The sequence below is a fragment of the Chrysochloris asiatica genome, unplaced genomic scaffold, assembly GCF_000296735.1.
Source record: "Chrysochloris asiatica unplaced genomic scaffold, ChrAsi1.0 scaffold00021, whole genome shotgun sequence".
Lineage (NCBI taxonomy): Eukaryota > Metazoa > Chordata > Mammalia > Afrosoricida > Chrysochloridae > Chrysochloris > Chrysochloris asiatica.
In genome coordinates, this window is record NW_006408539.1 from 9,662,792 (window position 1) to 9,680,817 (window position 18,026).

Genomic DNA, 18,026 nt, shown 5'->3' on the forward strand with positions numbered 1-18,026 from the left:
CAAAGTATGAGAGACAAAACCTCACCATCCTAGCTTCTAGGGAACATTCTGGCTGTTTTTTTTTTTTTTTTTTAAAAAAAAAAAAAGCTTTTATTGTGAATTGAGTGATAGTTTAGTAATTTAGATGGGAGAACATCCGTTTAACACTGAACCAATTGTATGTTGTTTCATTGCCATGATCACAATCCCCTCCGTGCACCATCGATGAACAGTATTTGCCTCTATTCCCTCTTATTTTTTTTTCTCTTTTGATTTACACAAAAACATGCAGGAATATATAATAATTTTAAATGGCCGTACTTCCTCTAAGACAAATTTGCTTATTATTTTATCAGTCTACAGTACTTTCAGTGTTCTACTCCCACACCATAGTTCAGATGCATCAGTTTGTCTAGTTTTCCTTATTCATTGTCCAACTTTCACAAGCATATGAGTTCATTGAAGATACCATGGCTTGGGATTCCTAACTCCTCAAACTTACTTCTTTGCTCTTGAATATTTCAAAGAGGTCTTTTGCAGCAGATTTGCCTAATACAATATGTTGTTTCATTTCATGCCTGTTGCTTCCATAAGTGTTGATCATGGATCCAATTAAAATGAAGTCTTTGACAACTTCAATCTCTTCTCTATTTCTCATGATGTTATTTACTTTATGAGTTGTGAGGATTTTTGTTTTCTATACATTGAGATACAATCCATACTGAAGGCTGTAGTCTTGGATCTTCATAAGTAAGTATTTCAAGTTGCAAATGTTCCATCTCACAGAACGGCTGGTGGGTTTGAGCCACTGATTTTGTGGGTCAATGCTTAACCAGCTGGACCACTAAAAAGAACCAAATCACTGCCCTCAAGTCAATTTCAACTCTGAGCTGCCATGACAGGGGTTTCCAAGGCTGCAAATCTCTGTGGGAGCAGAAAGCCTCATCTTCCTCCTGTAGAGTGACTGGATTTGATCTGCTGACTTGTAGTTAGCACTCCAATGCTTATCCTACAGTGCCACCAAGACTCCTTAATTCACGGTATAAACATTCACTTAAAGCAATAAGATATTGTTATAAAAAAGAAGACACAGGGATTCAAAAACGGAACTTGAGTTATTTAACAAAGCAAAATAATTGTATAGCAATTGTGCGAGTTGTCCTCATGAACCTCCCTGAGGCCATTACAGAATCCTTTCATTCATTCTGCTCTGTGTGTTGAGAAGTGTTCTGCTACCCCACTGTGGCCACTCCTTCAGCACAGTCCCTGCCCTCTAGGGGCATAAAGCTGATGTGGCAGAGACAGAGAGATGAGTCAGTGAGCAGTCACACATGCTACCAGCAAGAGGATGTTCAGGATGCAAAGGAAGAGCCCTGGTGGTGCTGTGGACTAAGCATTGAACTACTAATCGCAAGGTCAGTGGTTCAAACCCACCAGCTGCTCCTTGGGAGAAAGCCGAGGCTCTCTGCTTCTGTAAAGATTTACAGCCTCAGAACCCCTAAGGATCAGTTCTGCTCTGTCCCACAGGGCACTTAGAGTCGAAGTTAACTTAAGAGCCATGAGTTTAGGACACAAAGGAGAGTACCAGAGAGAGGGGCAGAGCCCACTGTACTTGAGACAGGAGAATGGGTGATACTTTAGCTGAGTTTTAAAAGATGAGAAGCTGGTCATATCAGACAGATAGAACCTCTGACTCCAAAATCTGTACAACTCCCATATGCAAAATTGGTACCTGCTGAATGAAATACTAAACTCTGAATCTCTGACAAATCAATGCTTCATTTGCAAAAATTATCATGTGTATTGTTTGATATCTCATATTTCACTGCCAAGAATATTTTGAAGACATTTTCAGGTAATCTATACGTGGAACTCAGCAACTTATTTAATGGTTCAACTACTTGGATTGCTCAGTGAATATTAGACAGACAGTAATAGCGGCCAAGTGGGACCTAACTTTAAAGGAATCAGACTCTAAATTCCTCTAATGCACTGTAAATGGAGAAATCACCTGAATTCTAATATTGTTGACAGTGTTTTATGTTAAAATGTTTTATAGGGTTTTGTTGAATTTAGCTGCATGTCTGGCGCTGTGGGTTAGGCATTGAGCTGCTCACCACTAGGCCAGTGATTCAAACCCAAAAGCCACCAGTCTATGAGAGAAAGAATAAGCTTTCTGTTCCTGTAGGATTTATGTCTCAGGAACCTGAGAGAGTAGCTCTACTCTGTCCTATAGTCTATGTGATGTTGATGATGTTGTTAAAAAGCAATAGTGGGGTTTTCTGGGATTCTCAGTTGGCCTCTCTTCAAGGGCAATTTCAAAACGCTCACTTTTTTTTTCCCCCCCAATGTGCTGTTTCTATCTCCTCACTGATACCAGTCATCATGAGATGAGGACCTCTGACTTTTTTTTTAATTATTATTTTTTTAAAGCTTTTATTGTGAATTGAGTGATAGTTTACATGAGTGAACATTGGTTTTGCACTCATCCTATCACATTTTGTTTCATTGCAATGATTACAATCCCCTCCATTCATCATCATTAAATAGTATTTGTTTCTAATCCTTCTCTTGTTGTTTTTTTCTATGTACACAAAAGCACTCAGGAATATATAATCATTTAAACAAACAAAGGGCGCATTCTACAAGCCAGCCTCCTGGCCACCAGCACACAGCCTTTCTCTTTCCTTGACTCTAGAGTCCTCAGCTGCTCCCCTTCTCCATGTCCCCATCTCTGCCTCCATTTCTGGTATTGCTGCTTCTCTGGATGGGGTCCTACATCTGCTCGTGCTCTTCTCTTTTGATTATTCTAGGGTCCTCTGTTCCTGGAATGTAAGATTAACTACTCCCCCCTTTATGTTATGCAACTTTTCATATATTTTTACATAGAAATGTGCTATTAAAACATGCTCATTTACTTATGTTGGTGAGTGCTGTCGAGTTAGTTCTGACATCTAGCAACCCTGTATGGGGTTCCCAAGGGGCTTTGGGTGAGTTCAATTACTTTATAATTGTTTAAAATGGAACTGTGACATACAAGACAATAATTAGAAAGACAGAGATCTGTAACATGGATCAGTAGCTGAGATCTGTAACATCTCTAACACTTCACAGTGACCCTGTAGGACAGAATAGAGTTGCCCACAGAGCTTCTGTAATCTTTATGGCAACAGACAGCATCAACTTTCTCCCTCGGAGCAGGTAGTGAGTTTGAGCTGCCAACTTAGCAGTTAGCAGCCCAATGCCTGTTCCACTGTATAATCAGGGCTCCTACTGAGAAGGTGTTCCTGTTATTAAGTGTCATGCAGTCATTTCTGACTCATAGCAACCCTGTATAGGGTTTCCACGGAGCAGCAGGTGGGTTTGAACTGCTACCCTTGTGGTTCACAGTCCAATGTTGACTTCCTACAGTGCCACACCTGAAGACTGAGGTAGTGTTAAAGGTACAATTTAAAGTGAAACTAGAAAAGTTGCAGAAGAAAATGTAAGATAAAATCTTTCCTTTTGAACAACAAAGCTGTATATGAGGGTCAGTATTCATGCATGTACTTGTATTCACATGGGAAGGCAAACATCTGGAAGGACATAGCTGGTTCTGGAGGTTACCTGGCTGGAGAGGGACAAGTGGTAAAGGAAATTTTTTTTTGTCTTAATCTGTACATTTTTAAGTATTTTCTGTGTTTCTTTTTTTTAATATTGGATGCACAATAGTTCAAATGAAAAAATAATAAAAAAGCAATCATTAAAATAATTCTAAAGCAATAATTCAGAAAATATTAGTGCTATAACACAGATGGGATACCAAAAACTTCAAGGAAAAATCATCATCTAAACTTCTGAACAGAGCAGAGAAATAAAGTCTCTAGACAGAAAAGTTGAAAGTCTGTATTTTCAGAGATACAGTGTACCTTTTCTTAAATGTTGTTATTATGTAGACAGACTGATTGATTCTGCTTTTCAAGTGCAAAGCTGAATCAGCTCTTCTCCCTAAATGGGTACTGTCTATAACAGGGCATGATCTCATTTTCTAAAAAACTTCTTCAAACCTGTGGTTTGTTTTTATCCAGTATGGTAATAAAACTAATGGGATTTAAAACAGTTTCTACCCTAACTTCCAGTAAAATTCTTAAGTTGGTTACCATTTTACAGTATACTTTTGATAATACATAATTTTAGATGTATTCATATGAAGAGGATTCCATCTAAAACTATTCTAAGCCCATTTCCCTACTGCTAATAACTCCCCAAGAGATGACTGGCTTTTGATATTATTAAAGTTCTTCATAATTTGATAAATAAATAAATTCAACAACCAAAAACTCTGAAACTTTTACCAGTATTCCATTTCATGGTGTCACAAATATTTCATTTTCAGATGCTTTGTAATAATATCAAGAAGGGTTTCAAAGCAAACTCCATAGTGCTTGTATTAGCCAATTTAATATGGAAGTAAAATCATTAGTAAGTATTACCAGATAACAGTGGGAAATCCCAAGTAGTTGACAAATATGAAAATTTTAAATAATCTGATTATTCATTTCTCTAACTATTAACAAAATGCTATATATAAGAAAAATGAACATTCATTTCGTTAGTGAGCACTTATTTCCCTTAGGAAAGTAGCACAGTGTGTCCATCTTATTTACTAGGAGTCCTGGGTTAAGCACTGCTCTGCTAGCCACAAGACAGGTGTTCCAATCCTCCACCCACTCAACATGGGAGACGGATGAGATTGCCTGTGCCCGTAGAGATTGACAGTCTCAGAAACCCTATGAGCAGTTCTCTTCTGCCCTACAGGGTGTCTGTGAGTTGGAACCAGCTGGAAGGCAGGGGTTTGGGTTGGGTTTGGGTTGTTTATTCTTTCTGTAGGGTATATTCAGAGATGCAAATGATGAGGGGGAGGATTAACATAGCTACTAAGATACGGCAGTACTTAACCATAGTACATAAGGAGCTCTGGTAGTGTAGTTGTTATGAATCAAGCTGCTAACCTTAAGGTCAGCAGTTTGAAACTACTAGTAGTTCCATGGGAGAAAGACGAGGCTTTCTGCTCCCGTAAAGATTTACAGCCTCGGAAACCCGGTACAGGGTCGTTGTGAGTCAGAACCGACTTCCAGCACACCACTACCATAGTAAATGCTTACTTTGTGCCAGACATTTCTGTCTTTGCTGTTGTTGTTGTGTGTCACTGAGTTGGTTCTGACTCATAGTGACACCCTGTAAGAAGACAAGAAAGAAGGAAAAGACTAAAATGGGTGTCAGTAAAGACTCTGAAACTTGTTCTCCAGGGTAGAGATGTTAAAACAAATGGAAGGAATGAAGAGGTAAAAGAACTAAAGAGAAAATTGCAAAGGACAGCTCAAGAAGACAAATCACATACTCTAAATGTGCAAAGAACTAGAGTTAGAAAACCAAATGGGAAGAACACTCTCAGCAGTTTTCAAGCTGTAAAACGAAGAAAAATTTCAAGCCTCGACTTAACACTGGACTGAGAACCACAAGGTTCAGCTGTGAACCCACCAGCTGCTCCTCAGAAACTCTATGCAGCATTGCTATGAGCAGTATCGACTCAAAAGCACTTATCAACAACATGGGCAAAATATTGAATGATACAGAAAGCATCAAAAGAAGATGGGAGGGAATACACAGAGTCACTGTACTAAAAAGAAATGGTCGATATTCACTGTTTCAAGAGGTAGCATGTGATACTGAAGGTAGATGTCCAAGGTGCACTGAAGGTATTGGCATAGAACAAGACTCCGGGAATTGATGGAATACAAATTGAAGTCTTTAACAAACTGATACAGAACTGGAGACACTCACTCATCTATGCCAAGATATTTGGAAGACAGCTGCCTGGCCAACTGACTGGAAGAGATCCGTATTTGTGCCCATTCCAAAGAGAGGTGACCCAATGGAATGCAGAAGTCATCAAACAATATTATTAATAGTGCATGAAAGTAAAATTTTGCTAAAGATGATTCAAAAAACACAGGAACAATACATTGACAGGGAGCTTCCAAAGGTTCAGACCAGATTTCACAGGGATTTAGAATGAGGAACATCATTGCTGACATCAGTTTGACCTTGGCTGAAAGCAGAGAATACCAGAAAGATATTTACCTGTGCTCTATTGGCTACGCAAAAACCTTCAATTGTGTGGAACATGACAAGCTGTGAACAACATTGTGGAGCGTTACTATTCTGTAACAGTTGTTTGTCCTCATGAGGAACCTGAACATGGCCCAAGAGGCAATTGCTAAAACAAGGATATGCAGAATGGTTTAAAATTAGGAAAGGTGTGTACCGGGGTTGTAGTCTTTCACTGGACTCATTCAATTTGTATGCTGAACAAATAATTCAAGAAATTGGATTCTATGAAGAAGAACAGGGCATCAGGATTGGGGGAAGACTCATGAACAACCTGCAATATGCAGATAATACATCTTGCTTGCTGATAGCAAAAAGGACTTAAAATACTTACTGATGAAGATCAAAGGTCACACAGCCTTTGTTATGGGTTGCACTTCAATATAAAGAAAACAAAAATCCTCATCACTCAACCAATAAATAATACCAAGATAAATGGAGAAAAAAGATTGAAGTTGTCAAAGACTTCATTTTGCTTGGTTCAGCCATCAACACTCATGGATGCAGCAATCAAGAAATCAAACAATGTGTGGTGGTGGAGGAGGAGGTGGCGGCGGTGGCGGCGGTGGTGGTGGAGGTGGCGACGGTGGCAGCGGTGGCGGCGGTGGTGGTGTAGGAGGTAGTGGTGGTGGTGGTGATATGCCATGCAGTTGGTTCCAACAAGATGGATGGGCACTGTGACAACAGCAGTGGGTTCAAGTGTAACAACAGTAGTGAGATTGGGGCAGAACCCGGCAGTGTTGCGTTCTGTTGTGCATAAGGTCACTAGCAACACCTAACGACAACAGTAGGATTTCCAAGAGTGGCTGATAGGTTTAAACTGCCGACCTTGTGGTCCTTAGTCCAGTACTTATCCTAGAGCACCCAAGGCCACACAATGAGTAAGTGGCACAACCAGACCATAAGAGACCTGTTTCTCATCCATCATACAACATTCCCCAGACATGCATGGTATTTTTCCTGGGTGAAATTCTGCTCCCTGGACATCCCTTGAAGTGTTTCCAATCTTCATTTTTAAGCTCTAGCTACAGTCGAGTACTGGTGTGGCACTATAGGATAACCACTGGACTCTAACTGCAAGGTCAACGGTTCAAACCCACCAGTCACTCTTGGAAACCCTATATACACGGTCGCCATAAGTAGGAACTGACTGGATAGCACTTAACAAACAACAACAACAACAAGAACAGTGTGCCTATAGCAAGTTGTTTGAAAAGGAAGACAATTCACCTCTTAAATGCTCAGCCTAAATTTCAGGACATAATGAATGTTTATAGTGAGCAAGATGCCGAATGGCGTGTTGGTGCTCTAAAAACGGTTTCTCCAGTGTCTCACACCATCCAAAATGTAGTATCTTTCCATCTTATCCTTTGAACCGGTACCCTCCATGAAAATTAAACACCTTCTGCTGTCTGTCCTTCCCCTCAAATCAGTGACACGGCTCTCCTTGATCTGATGCTTTTGTTATAGCCACTTTCATGTCTACACATCTTTCATATACGTTAGCACCATGGAGACTGCACAGCTCTGGAGGCGTGGACCAGCATGTTCTTTAAAATGCTGCTTTTACAAAGCTTTCCTCTTAACTATAAGGAGCTGTGGTAGCGTAGTGGTTGCGAGTCGGGCTGCTAACCTCAAGGTCAGCAGTTTGAAACTGCCAGCTGTTCCGCGGGAGAAAGATGAGGCTGTCTGCTCCCATAAAGATTTACATCCTTGGAAACCTTATACAGGGTCGCTATGAGTCAGAACCAACTCCATGGCACATAGCTAGCACCTCTTAACTGTAGCTGAGGCTCCTTTGAGGGATGTGGGTTAATGCTCTGGGACCGTACACCTAAAGCTTCTAGGCCCCTCACACGGGAGGTCCTCAGAAGAACTCTTTAATGTTTTATTCTGCTGGGTTGGCACTGGCATCACTCTGAAGTTTTGATGACCTGTATATATATTCTCCATTACAGCAGGCCTACCTTTCTTCCCTAAAGAACATGTTTGGACTCAGATGTTTTTTTAACTTTTTATTGTGAATTGACTAAAGGTTGGAGACAAGATCGTCAGTTTCACATACAACAAATCATGCCCTTTGTTTTCTTTTCAGTATTTTCAGTCCCTTCTATGCAACAGCAGTTACCTCGCTTCCTCCCTGTGGTTCCAATTTTCATTCCATCCACCTTCCCATCCCTTCTCAACTTTGTCCTTAGGTAACTGTTGCCCTTTTGATTTGGAATGATGGAACATTCCATGGTGAGCATAGCTTTTTAGAGTTGCTGTCCTCCCTGTATACCTATTTACTGCTTGATTGAATATTGGGCCACAAGGATGAGTTCCTTTCCATACCTGAAGGGTGGGCCAGGCCTTTAGCCTCAGGTGCTTCCAGTCTGTGATTGACTAGTAAGCCCAGTTTTGTTTTGTTTTTTAAAATGTTTGAGTGTTGTTCTATGTTTTCTCCTACTCTACCCAGGACCTTCTAATGTGATCCTTTTCAGAGAAGTTGGGAGTGGTAGCCGGGCACCATCTAGTTCTTTTGGTCTCAGAGTCATGGAGACTGATGGTCACGTGTTCCATTAGTCCATTGGTCTAATTGATTCCAAGCATCTTCAATTCTCAGCACTCTCCTTTCTTCTGCCCATAGAAGGACTAATAGTTGGACCTTAGATGCTTCTCACAAATGTAAGATGTAGAACATTGTTTTTGTGGTTAATGTTATGCCAGTTGATCGTGGTGTCCCCTGAGAGCGTGGTCCCAGAAACTCATTACCTTGCGATGTTTGATAATGTCTAAGTAGTTTTCGTCACTTTGTCCACTGTATGCTCCACTACATTCTCAGTGGTGTTAGCAGGAAAGGCAGACACTCATTACAGATGCTTTTTTCACATTTGTACATATTTGTAGATATGCTCCCATTCTTCCTCCCACCCCCATTCAGCCGGTTTGACTTAGATCTTCTCAAGGATATTTGCAAACATGAATATTGTGCTCGTATTTGCTAACACATGCCCCTCCCTCCCCATCCAGTGCGCATGAATAGATACAGATGGATAAAGGTACGGGTTGCAGTATTTTGTTTTTAAGTTTGTATTTTGAACAGAGTGATAGTTTACATGGGAAAACATTGGTTTGTTCTCCTCCACGCATTCAATAGTATTTGCTTCCATTTCCTCTGTTGTTGTTTTTTGTTGTTGTTGTTGTTTTCTTGAGGGGGTAGCGGGGTGTACATAGAAACACTTAGGAATATATAATAATTTTAAAAACCAAAGGGCATATTCTGCAAGCCTGCCTCCTGGCCACCAGCACCCAGTCCCTCTCTTTCCATGAATCCAGAATCCTCAGCTACTCCCTCTTTCCCTGTCCTCATCTCTGCCTCCATCTCTGGTGTTGCTGTTTCTCTGGAATAGGGTCCTGGGTTGCAGTATTTTGATCACATTTTTTACTTCTGCATTCATAATAAAACATATACATACACCCTACAGAGTATAACCAAGCAAATCAATCCAAAAAGTTGTTAGTTGCTTCATGCTATTTAAAATAAAATTGTGATACCATTTTCTTCCCCCCAAAAAGGCAGTTGGACATGACCCTGTGGATGTACTCCCTTAAAGGCAATTTGGCATGACCATTCAACTTTTAAAATGTGCATGTACTCTGATTCAGAATCTTGCTTTGGGAAATTGCTCCTACAAACACACTTACCTAGATATGCAAAGATCCATAAACAATAGTAGTGTCCATCCAAAGGGGAATGGTTAGACAGTGGTGCATACTTTCCTAGGAATCAGTGCAGGTGTGGAAAAAAGGACATGAGATGATATCCCGTGACATACTGAGGAAAAATGTAAGTTATAAAATAACATGTGCAATGTGATGTCATATGTGCATTAAACTAGAAAAAGCTCTCCAAAGGTCCACCAAACTGTTAACAGCAGTTCCCCTTGGTGGTGGAGGGATACCAGAGAGATGACTTTTTGCTGTGCACACTTCGATGGGGTTTGAATTGTTTATCAGGGCATACTGTCTTAGTACCTTTTAAAGAAAAAGAATCAAAAGTTTCTGAAGCATTTAAAATCAGTGTTTAGAACTTCTGAAATCAACTCTATAAGAATGTTCCTGACACCTTAAAATACTTATGAAGATGCAGTCACAGGGACCTGGGAAAGTACAGAGTTTCAAAACGAAGCCCACTGTCAGTGAGTAGCTTTTGACCCATAGCAACCCTGTTTGTTGTTGTTGTTGTTAAGTCTTGTTTGTTGTTGTTAAATGCCGTCAAGTTGGTTCCAACCCATAGTGGCCCTGTGTAGGGTTTCTAAGGAGCAGATGGTGAGCTTGAACCACCGACCTTGTGGTTCAAAGCGACTTGGCAGTCCAGCACATTTACTCACAGCACCACACCAGGACTCCCGGCAACCCAGTAGGACAGAGAAAAACTGCTTAGAGTTTCTGAGACTGTCCAACTTTTTTGGGAGCCGACACCCTCATTCGCCTCCCTTGAAGCAGTTGGTAGTTTGGGAACCACCAACCTTATGTTTAGCATACCAATGCCTGGCCCACAGTGTCACCGTCACCACGGTGTCACCGTCACCAGGCTCGTTAATATGTAGTGGCTGTGTACTGTCAAGTGTAGAACTTTGTTCAAAGTTTCCAAGAGCAGCTAGTGGATTTGAACTATCCACCTTGTGGTTAGTGTGGTTAGCCATCCTGTGCTTATCCTACAGCACCTCACAATAAATGTAGCTCCAAGTAACTGTGGTTATAATTTAATCCATTTATTTATTAAGATGTAGTTATGTTCCCGTACTTCCTTGGAGTTAAGGTGGTTTCATGCCCAGTGGGAGGTTAATCTTATATTAATTGAAGAATGTTTCTTGTTGTAGTTAATACTCAGGGATTTGATCTACAGTAGACACAGAGCATCCTAAGCTTTCTTCACATTGCCAAATTCATACCTAATGAACTGATTCTACAGGTTCCTACTTTCTACCGAATCATGTTGCTCTTACATTTTCCTATCTTTTCCAAATTTGAAATTTCACACATTTTGTCTCTTCTCTGAGTGTCCTTTTTTTCTAAAACTTCAAAAGCTCATCAATTCAAGGAGACCATAAAGAGCACTGAAGTTATTCAGAGATGCAGGTACTGGTCCGCCAGCTGGACACACTGGCCAGTGATTTACTCCAGGGCCCTGGGCCAGAGGGTCCTTAGTTCACAGATGTGTTTGAAATCCTAAACCACCTCCTTGCAAAATACTCAGGGTTTCTCCTGAAGAGTTGAAGTCACAACTTTGGCTATGGAGGAATGGATGTTCTCACTGTATCTCCTCTTAATAATATTTTCTATTGTATCATAACAAATCACAAGTGATTATTTCTCTTAAGTGTGTTTTGTGTGACAGTACCTTGCTCACCAACATGTATGTGTGGTGATCTAAATTTCTGGCACATTCTTAGGATGAGCTGTATTCACAGGAAAACATCATATCAAACAATATGCTTTGTGGTATAGATCAGTACTGAGACTATTTATATTCACCTTCTTGAATTTCAGCCCAGGTAATCTTTCCTAGTTCCGTAAGATTTGATTCAATACTTTCCATTATGCAACGGTCAGGCTCCTGCTAATGTACCCAGGCTCTAGGGGCCCTTACACATCACTTCTTGTAAATCAGTAATTGTTTGTCTCCATTGAAAATAACATTTTGAGAAGTGTCATGAGCCAGCTCTCTAGTTTTTTGTTGTTAATTTCTTCCATACTTTTTGGACAGTTTTTGTTCCTTTGTTGTCCAGCTCCGTTATTATTTAAGACCCTATGAAACACTTATTTTTCTTTTAAAAATTCATATTTACTATCATTTATACACTAGTCTCCGAGGGACATGCATACTGTTTTAAATTTCTTACTGCGCTGAACTTCTTACTTTTGCTTCCTGCTTATTTGGAATCATATTTATGTATTTATACATTCAAAAAAGGTTTTTGTTGTAGGCTGTAAGGATACAGCAGTGAACAAGACAAAGTCCCTGATGTGATACATTTTTTAATATATTATTTCATATCTCATAAGTGAAGAGTACAATAAAGGAAAATAAAATGAGTTAAAGAGTAATAAAAAATTTTTAAAGCATAATAGGGGTGGAGTAACTTATAACCATACCACCCTGAATGTGCCTAATCCTGTCTGATCTCCAAAGCTAAGCAGGGTCGGGTCTGGTTAGTACTTGGGTGGGAGACCACCTGTGTATACCAGGTGCTGTAGGCTTTTTGGGGTCCTGGCATGGTGCTGTCGAGTTGTTTCCAACCCATAGCAACCTTATATAGGGTTGTCAAGGAAAGGCTGGTGAGCTTGAACCACCGACCTGGTGGTTCAAATGACTTTGTAGTCCGGCGAATTAGCCCACAGCGCTATACCAGGACTCCATACTATTAAATAAGGTGGCCCATAAAGTCTTCTTTTATCATGATAACTTGGCAACAGCGACTTAAATGAAGTGAAGGCATGAACCATGGAAGTGACAGGTAGGTCATTTCTTCAGCCCGAGGCAGCAGCAAGTGTAGAATTCCTGACATGGATATTCTTGGCATATTCAGGAAAGTACTAGGAGGACAATATGATTAGCAGGGTGAGCAAAGGAAGAATGGTAAGAAATGAAAGGACGGTGGTGAGCAGAAGGTGATCTGGTTTGAGGCTGCATGTGGGTACATCAGTGGGTCAAGGAATACATATTATCTAATGTCCCAATTCGACCCGACTCTGCTCTCAGTTATTTCAGTGGTAATGTTCTCTTTATAGAGCTGCCTTGTGAATCGAACAAAGGGAGTCTTACCAGGTTGTTGTCCAAGAAATGCTGCTATAGTGACATGTTCTAGAAACAGGGAACTGAGACTGAGACATGATTTCCAAAAGATTCTTCGTATATGACCCTTTATTTTGAGATATTCCCTTCCCCATATTTTGAAGGATTTCAAGGCAAGTGGGATCATGGCAACACTAGAATAGTACTAAAAACAATAATGGACCCTCATCTCCAAGCCACTGATAGGTAAGGCTGAATCTCACAGCCCTTGATCTTGGTAGCTTCCACTGGTGAGCTGGCTTCAGAAGAAGAGGGGTCTAGGGGTGGGGAGTGGAGGGCTCTGGACATTGGCCCAGGGAATCCTCAACCAAGGTTGGCTCACGGCAGCAGCTCCCTCAGTGACTACTTGTGAAGTGGCTGCGTAGATGCTGTGCACTTCCATGTGACAAGAGCTACTGTTAGAGAAATAGAAAGTTTAACTAGAGACTCCCAGAGAACAACCTGCCACGAGACCTTTTACTGTTCAGAATTCCTTCAGATAGTGTTTAGAAGTATTAGTCTAGCAGTAAATTGCAAAGAATGAAAAATGGCAGGACTGTAATATATGGTCCTTTCAGGCAGACTAAAGATTTGATACCAAGAATAGATTTGATCTTTTTTCTTCCCATGAGTAATGGTGTTGGTAGATGATTTAGAGGAGGAGTGAAGTTGGTATCCGGAGCGTAGAAAATGCAGCAGAAACTCTTCAGATTGTACTTTAAGTATAATTTTCTTAACATAAATATATTTTACCACTGTTTTGTTTTAAAGGGTTTCTGAGGGTGGGGAAGGCATAATTATATTAGTATTTTTCAGAAAATTTTGGCAGTACAGCTACTACATCTATGTAAAATTTAATATTAGATTTAAAAACATACTTCTGGAGATCTCATTTTCTTGTGACTATTACTCTTCTGCACAGAAAAAGTGTTTGCTAAAACATTTGTTAGGAATTATAGTCCATATTACTGTAATAGATATAAACTATGTGTATCTATGTCCTGGTGTGGCTCTGTAAGATAAGCACTAGACTGCTAACTGCATGGTGGGCAGTTCAAACTCACCAGCCGCTCTTTAGGAACCGTATCCAGGGTCACTGTGTGTTGGAACCAACTCAACAGCACTTAGCAACAGCAACATGTGTATACATATGGGGGCATGGTGGTATGCCATGGAGTCAGTTCTGACTCATAGCCACCCTGCATAGGGTTCTGAGACTGTAAATCTTTACGGGAGCAGAAAGCCTCATCATTCTCCCATGGCGTGGCTGGTAGATTTTAACAGCTGATCCTATGGTTAGCAGCCCAATTTGTAAACCAGTATTCTACCAGCTCTGGTAGTGTAGTGGTTACAAGTTGGGATGCTAACATGAAGGTCAGCAGTATGAAACTACCGGAGATTCTGTGGGAGAAAGATAAGGCTTTCTGCTCCCATGAAGATTTACAGCTTTGGAAACCCTATGCAGAGTCTCTATGAGTCGGAACCGACTCCACAACATGTCACCTCCACCACCACCATGCTACCCAAGCTCCTTATAGAGAGACATTGTGATGGTGATACTTGTATGTCATTGAGTTGGTTCTAGCTCATAGCTACCCTGCATAGAGTTTCCAAGGCTGTAAATGCTTACGGGAGCAGAAAGCCTCATCTTTCTCCCACAGAGCAGCTGGTGGATTCGAACTGCTGACATTGTGGCTAGCAGCCCAACATGTAACCCACTATGCTACCAGGGTTCCTATATGAATACATAGACATTGATATTATTGGATAACTTAAATGTTAAGGAGCTCTGGTAGCATAGTCGTTACAAATCAGGCTGCTAACGTCAAGGTCGGCAATTCGAAACTACCAGCTGTTCCGCAGGAGAAAGATGAGGCTTTCTGTTCCCCTAAAGATTCGCAGTCTCGGAAACCCTGTGCAGAGTCACTATGAGTTGGAACCAACTCCACGGTACTTAACAACAACAACAAAATGTCAAATATGAAAATGTTTAAACTCTCTAAATAATTTTCAATTTCAAGTATGTTAGATTTAAAATGTAGATTTCTACTAAGTCAGAATCTACTTGAAGGCAATGGGGTTTGGATCCTGAGGTGGTTTCCAAATGCTTTGGACAGAGAATCAACATTAAGACACTAACTGTTTACTAAACACTTAACTAGTGGGGAGAGCTGCATATGTCACAGGACAGTTCTGTACCCCTCCTTCCTTCAAACCAGTATCCTTATACAAAGAGGGCAGCCGCATCCTGTGCACAACCAAACCATGTGGCTAAGAACGAATCAAGTAAAGGGAAAGGAGTAGGTCATTGCGTGATGCTTAAGGATAGGACAGAGTACGTTTTGTTCATGTTACCTGGTAGTAAGTAACAAATAAAACAACTAAAAGCTTAGTCATTTGTGTCCTAAATTTGTCAAACATGTATTAATGTCATAATGTCTGCTAGTGCCAATATGGCTTTGTCAAATGCTCAGATGGAAACAGTCTCTCTCTCACGTTCTGTCTCCCTCCCACCCCTTTGCTTCTTCTCTCCCTCTTCCTGGAGTTTCAGATTTGTAATCCCACGTCCTAGAAGATTTTGAGTCTCTATACTATATCTCAAAGGAGCTCTGGTAGCGTAGTGGTTACAAATCGGGCTGTGAACCTCAAGGTCAGCGGTTCGAAACTACCAGCTGTTCCGCGGGAGAAAGATGAGGCTTTCTGCTCCCGTAAAGATTTACAGCCTCGGAAACCCTGTGCAGGGTCGCTATGAGTCGGAACCGACTCCACAGCATTTAACAACAACAACAACAATACTATATCTCAACAAAACATTAGAAAAATGTTTCTTCCTTTTTTGGTGTCATCTGCTTTACCCCCCCTTGCCCCCCTTTTAGAAAATAATAACAAAGAGACGAGGTTGGTAGTGTGGAACCCCAGTGCGAAAGTCAAGGGATGTGTCTTAGTATCGATGCAAAGTCTTCATACAGATTTAGGATGGGCCACTTGTTCTGGGCAAGGAGTACTGAGACACTAGGACTAAGTAATGGGCAGGATATGCAAAACTCGTTGAGGCTATAAAATCCTACCCGATTTACACATGTGCTAATTATTATTGTTACCACCCTACACCCTAACCATATGGGTATAAAGTCACCAACACAAAGCATAAATCAGGAATTCTGAGACTTAATCCACTCATGGAAACAAAAAACAAAACGAAACAAGCAGCCTCATAACCTTCCCATCCTCCTCCCTGGGTCCTATGTTTCCGTCCTGGGACGTCGGCACCACATACGCCTCATCATGCTGCGTATAGTCACAGCTGTCATTTAGAGCAACTAGTAAATTCGGGAAATCATGGAATTAGCAGGAAAGGCAGTTTTTTTTTTTTTTTTTTTTCTGGTGGATAGCTTTCTAGTTTCAGTCTAAATTACTGATTTATTTTACAGCGCTGTGATTGTATTGATAAAAAGTTTATTTAATTCCTTAATGCTATAAAAAAAAAGCAGGAGAACATAATTAGATTGAATATGTAGGCCCTTTTGTCTTTTCTGTTTCCGTTCAAATAGAAATCTTTGCATAATCGTCACTGTAGCAAAACTGAGTTTTTTATTTAAATCCCTTTGGATTTGTTGCATATGTCTCATTTCAAGACCTCAAGGATGTTTGCCTTTATGGAAATAATTATCAGCAGACCTAAGTGGTATACTGCATGATTTTTCTTTCAGTTCATTCTAAGAATTAGCTAGGGCATTTTGGAAGAATCTTAACACTTTTACTATAGACTTATTCATTGAAAAATATGCCTGAGCTAGCTTGACTCTTTGAAACGTGTTGCTCCCCACTTCCGTATGGGTCATCTCACCTGTTTTTTTGTTTTTGTTGTTGTTGTTAAAATGTTCAATTCAGGTTCTACATGGTCAGCTATTATGAGCGGAATCACAGAATAGCAGTTGGAGCTCGCCATGGTTCAGTGGCCCTGTACGACATCCGGACTGGAAAATGTCAGGTAAATAAATCATTGTGACTTCACTCCATAAAGTGTGGGAGTTATTGAAAGGAGAGAGAGACTTAGCACTTCATGAGTTGACATGCTGAGCTGCTGGAACATTATGGATAATGCTAAAGGAATCAATAGTTTAATGAAGGACTCAAAGAATATAGAGCCCTACTGTCTTATTCACTGGAACTGAAGGGCTGCCCAGGATGGGTTAATAACAGAGCCCAGACGGAGGGTTTCCTTCTCACAAACGACTTGGCCACAAATCAGATCCTTTTTTAAAATATAGTTTTCTAATTTTCTTATGAATTTTTGTCATGCATTTCCTGCATAAAGTTTGATGATGCATTACTATGATACAGTAAATAAAAAATTGTTTTCTGACTACTAATTGAAGTGAGGTGTTTAGCAATTATAGATAATCATCTAGTGAGAGTTCATAAAACAAGAGGAAATCTTTTTATAATAGCATCTATTGTGGCTTTATAAAAGGAAATTGGTGTTCCTTTGAAATAAGAATCATATTCTGCTTTTATAATTCTATTGCTTATTCAGTTTTCTTGTAAAATTTTCACACTTGGTTTGCAAAATATACCAGTTGTGAAGGCAGGACAAGTCTTAGACCCATTTTAGATATGTCCGAATTAAAGCTTAGAGACTTTCAATCTCTTTTTTCCACCATCACACTGCTAGTTAATAGCAAACCTAAAACTAGACTCTAGCGTGATCATGGAAAATTGATAAAATCATTGATAATAGTTCCAATTTATGATGACCTATTTTAGCACTAGTTAATGTTGACATATTCAGTTAAACTATTATGAAAGAATATGATGTGATATATAAATTTATGAGTAAAACTTCGAGCTTTCTGGTAGATTTAGTAAACTATGGATTAATTTCCCAAAAAATTCCCTGACTGCTTTCCATGAAATAGTTCTAAGAGATGGTAACAGGTGTACAGGCTATAAGGTTCCGGGTCAGACACATTAAGGGGATACCACTAGCATGGCCAACACATTTCCTTATTGCAAATGTCCCCAGAGTTTCTGAGGTGTGGGTGCATTTCCCAGGATTACGTAGTAGATGCACCAT

General features: G+C 40.2%; 1 protein-coding gene across 2 annotated transcripts in view; it reads left to right on the forward strand.

The window, feature by feature from the left end:
- The window catches only part of WDR7 (WD repeat domain 7), a 425,218-nt gene that overhangs the window by 323,417 nt on the left and 83,775 nt on the right, over window positions 1–18,026 (forward strand). For both annotated transcript variants that reach the window (XM_006837515.1, XM_006837514.1), the window contains one exon: window positions 16,841–16,940. In XM_006837515.1, the coding sequence (XP_006837578.1) occupies window positions 16,841–16,940 (100 nt within the window). The remainder of the gene's footprint in view (window positions 1–16,840; window positions 16,941–18,026) is intronic.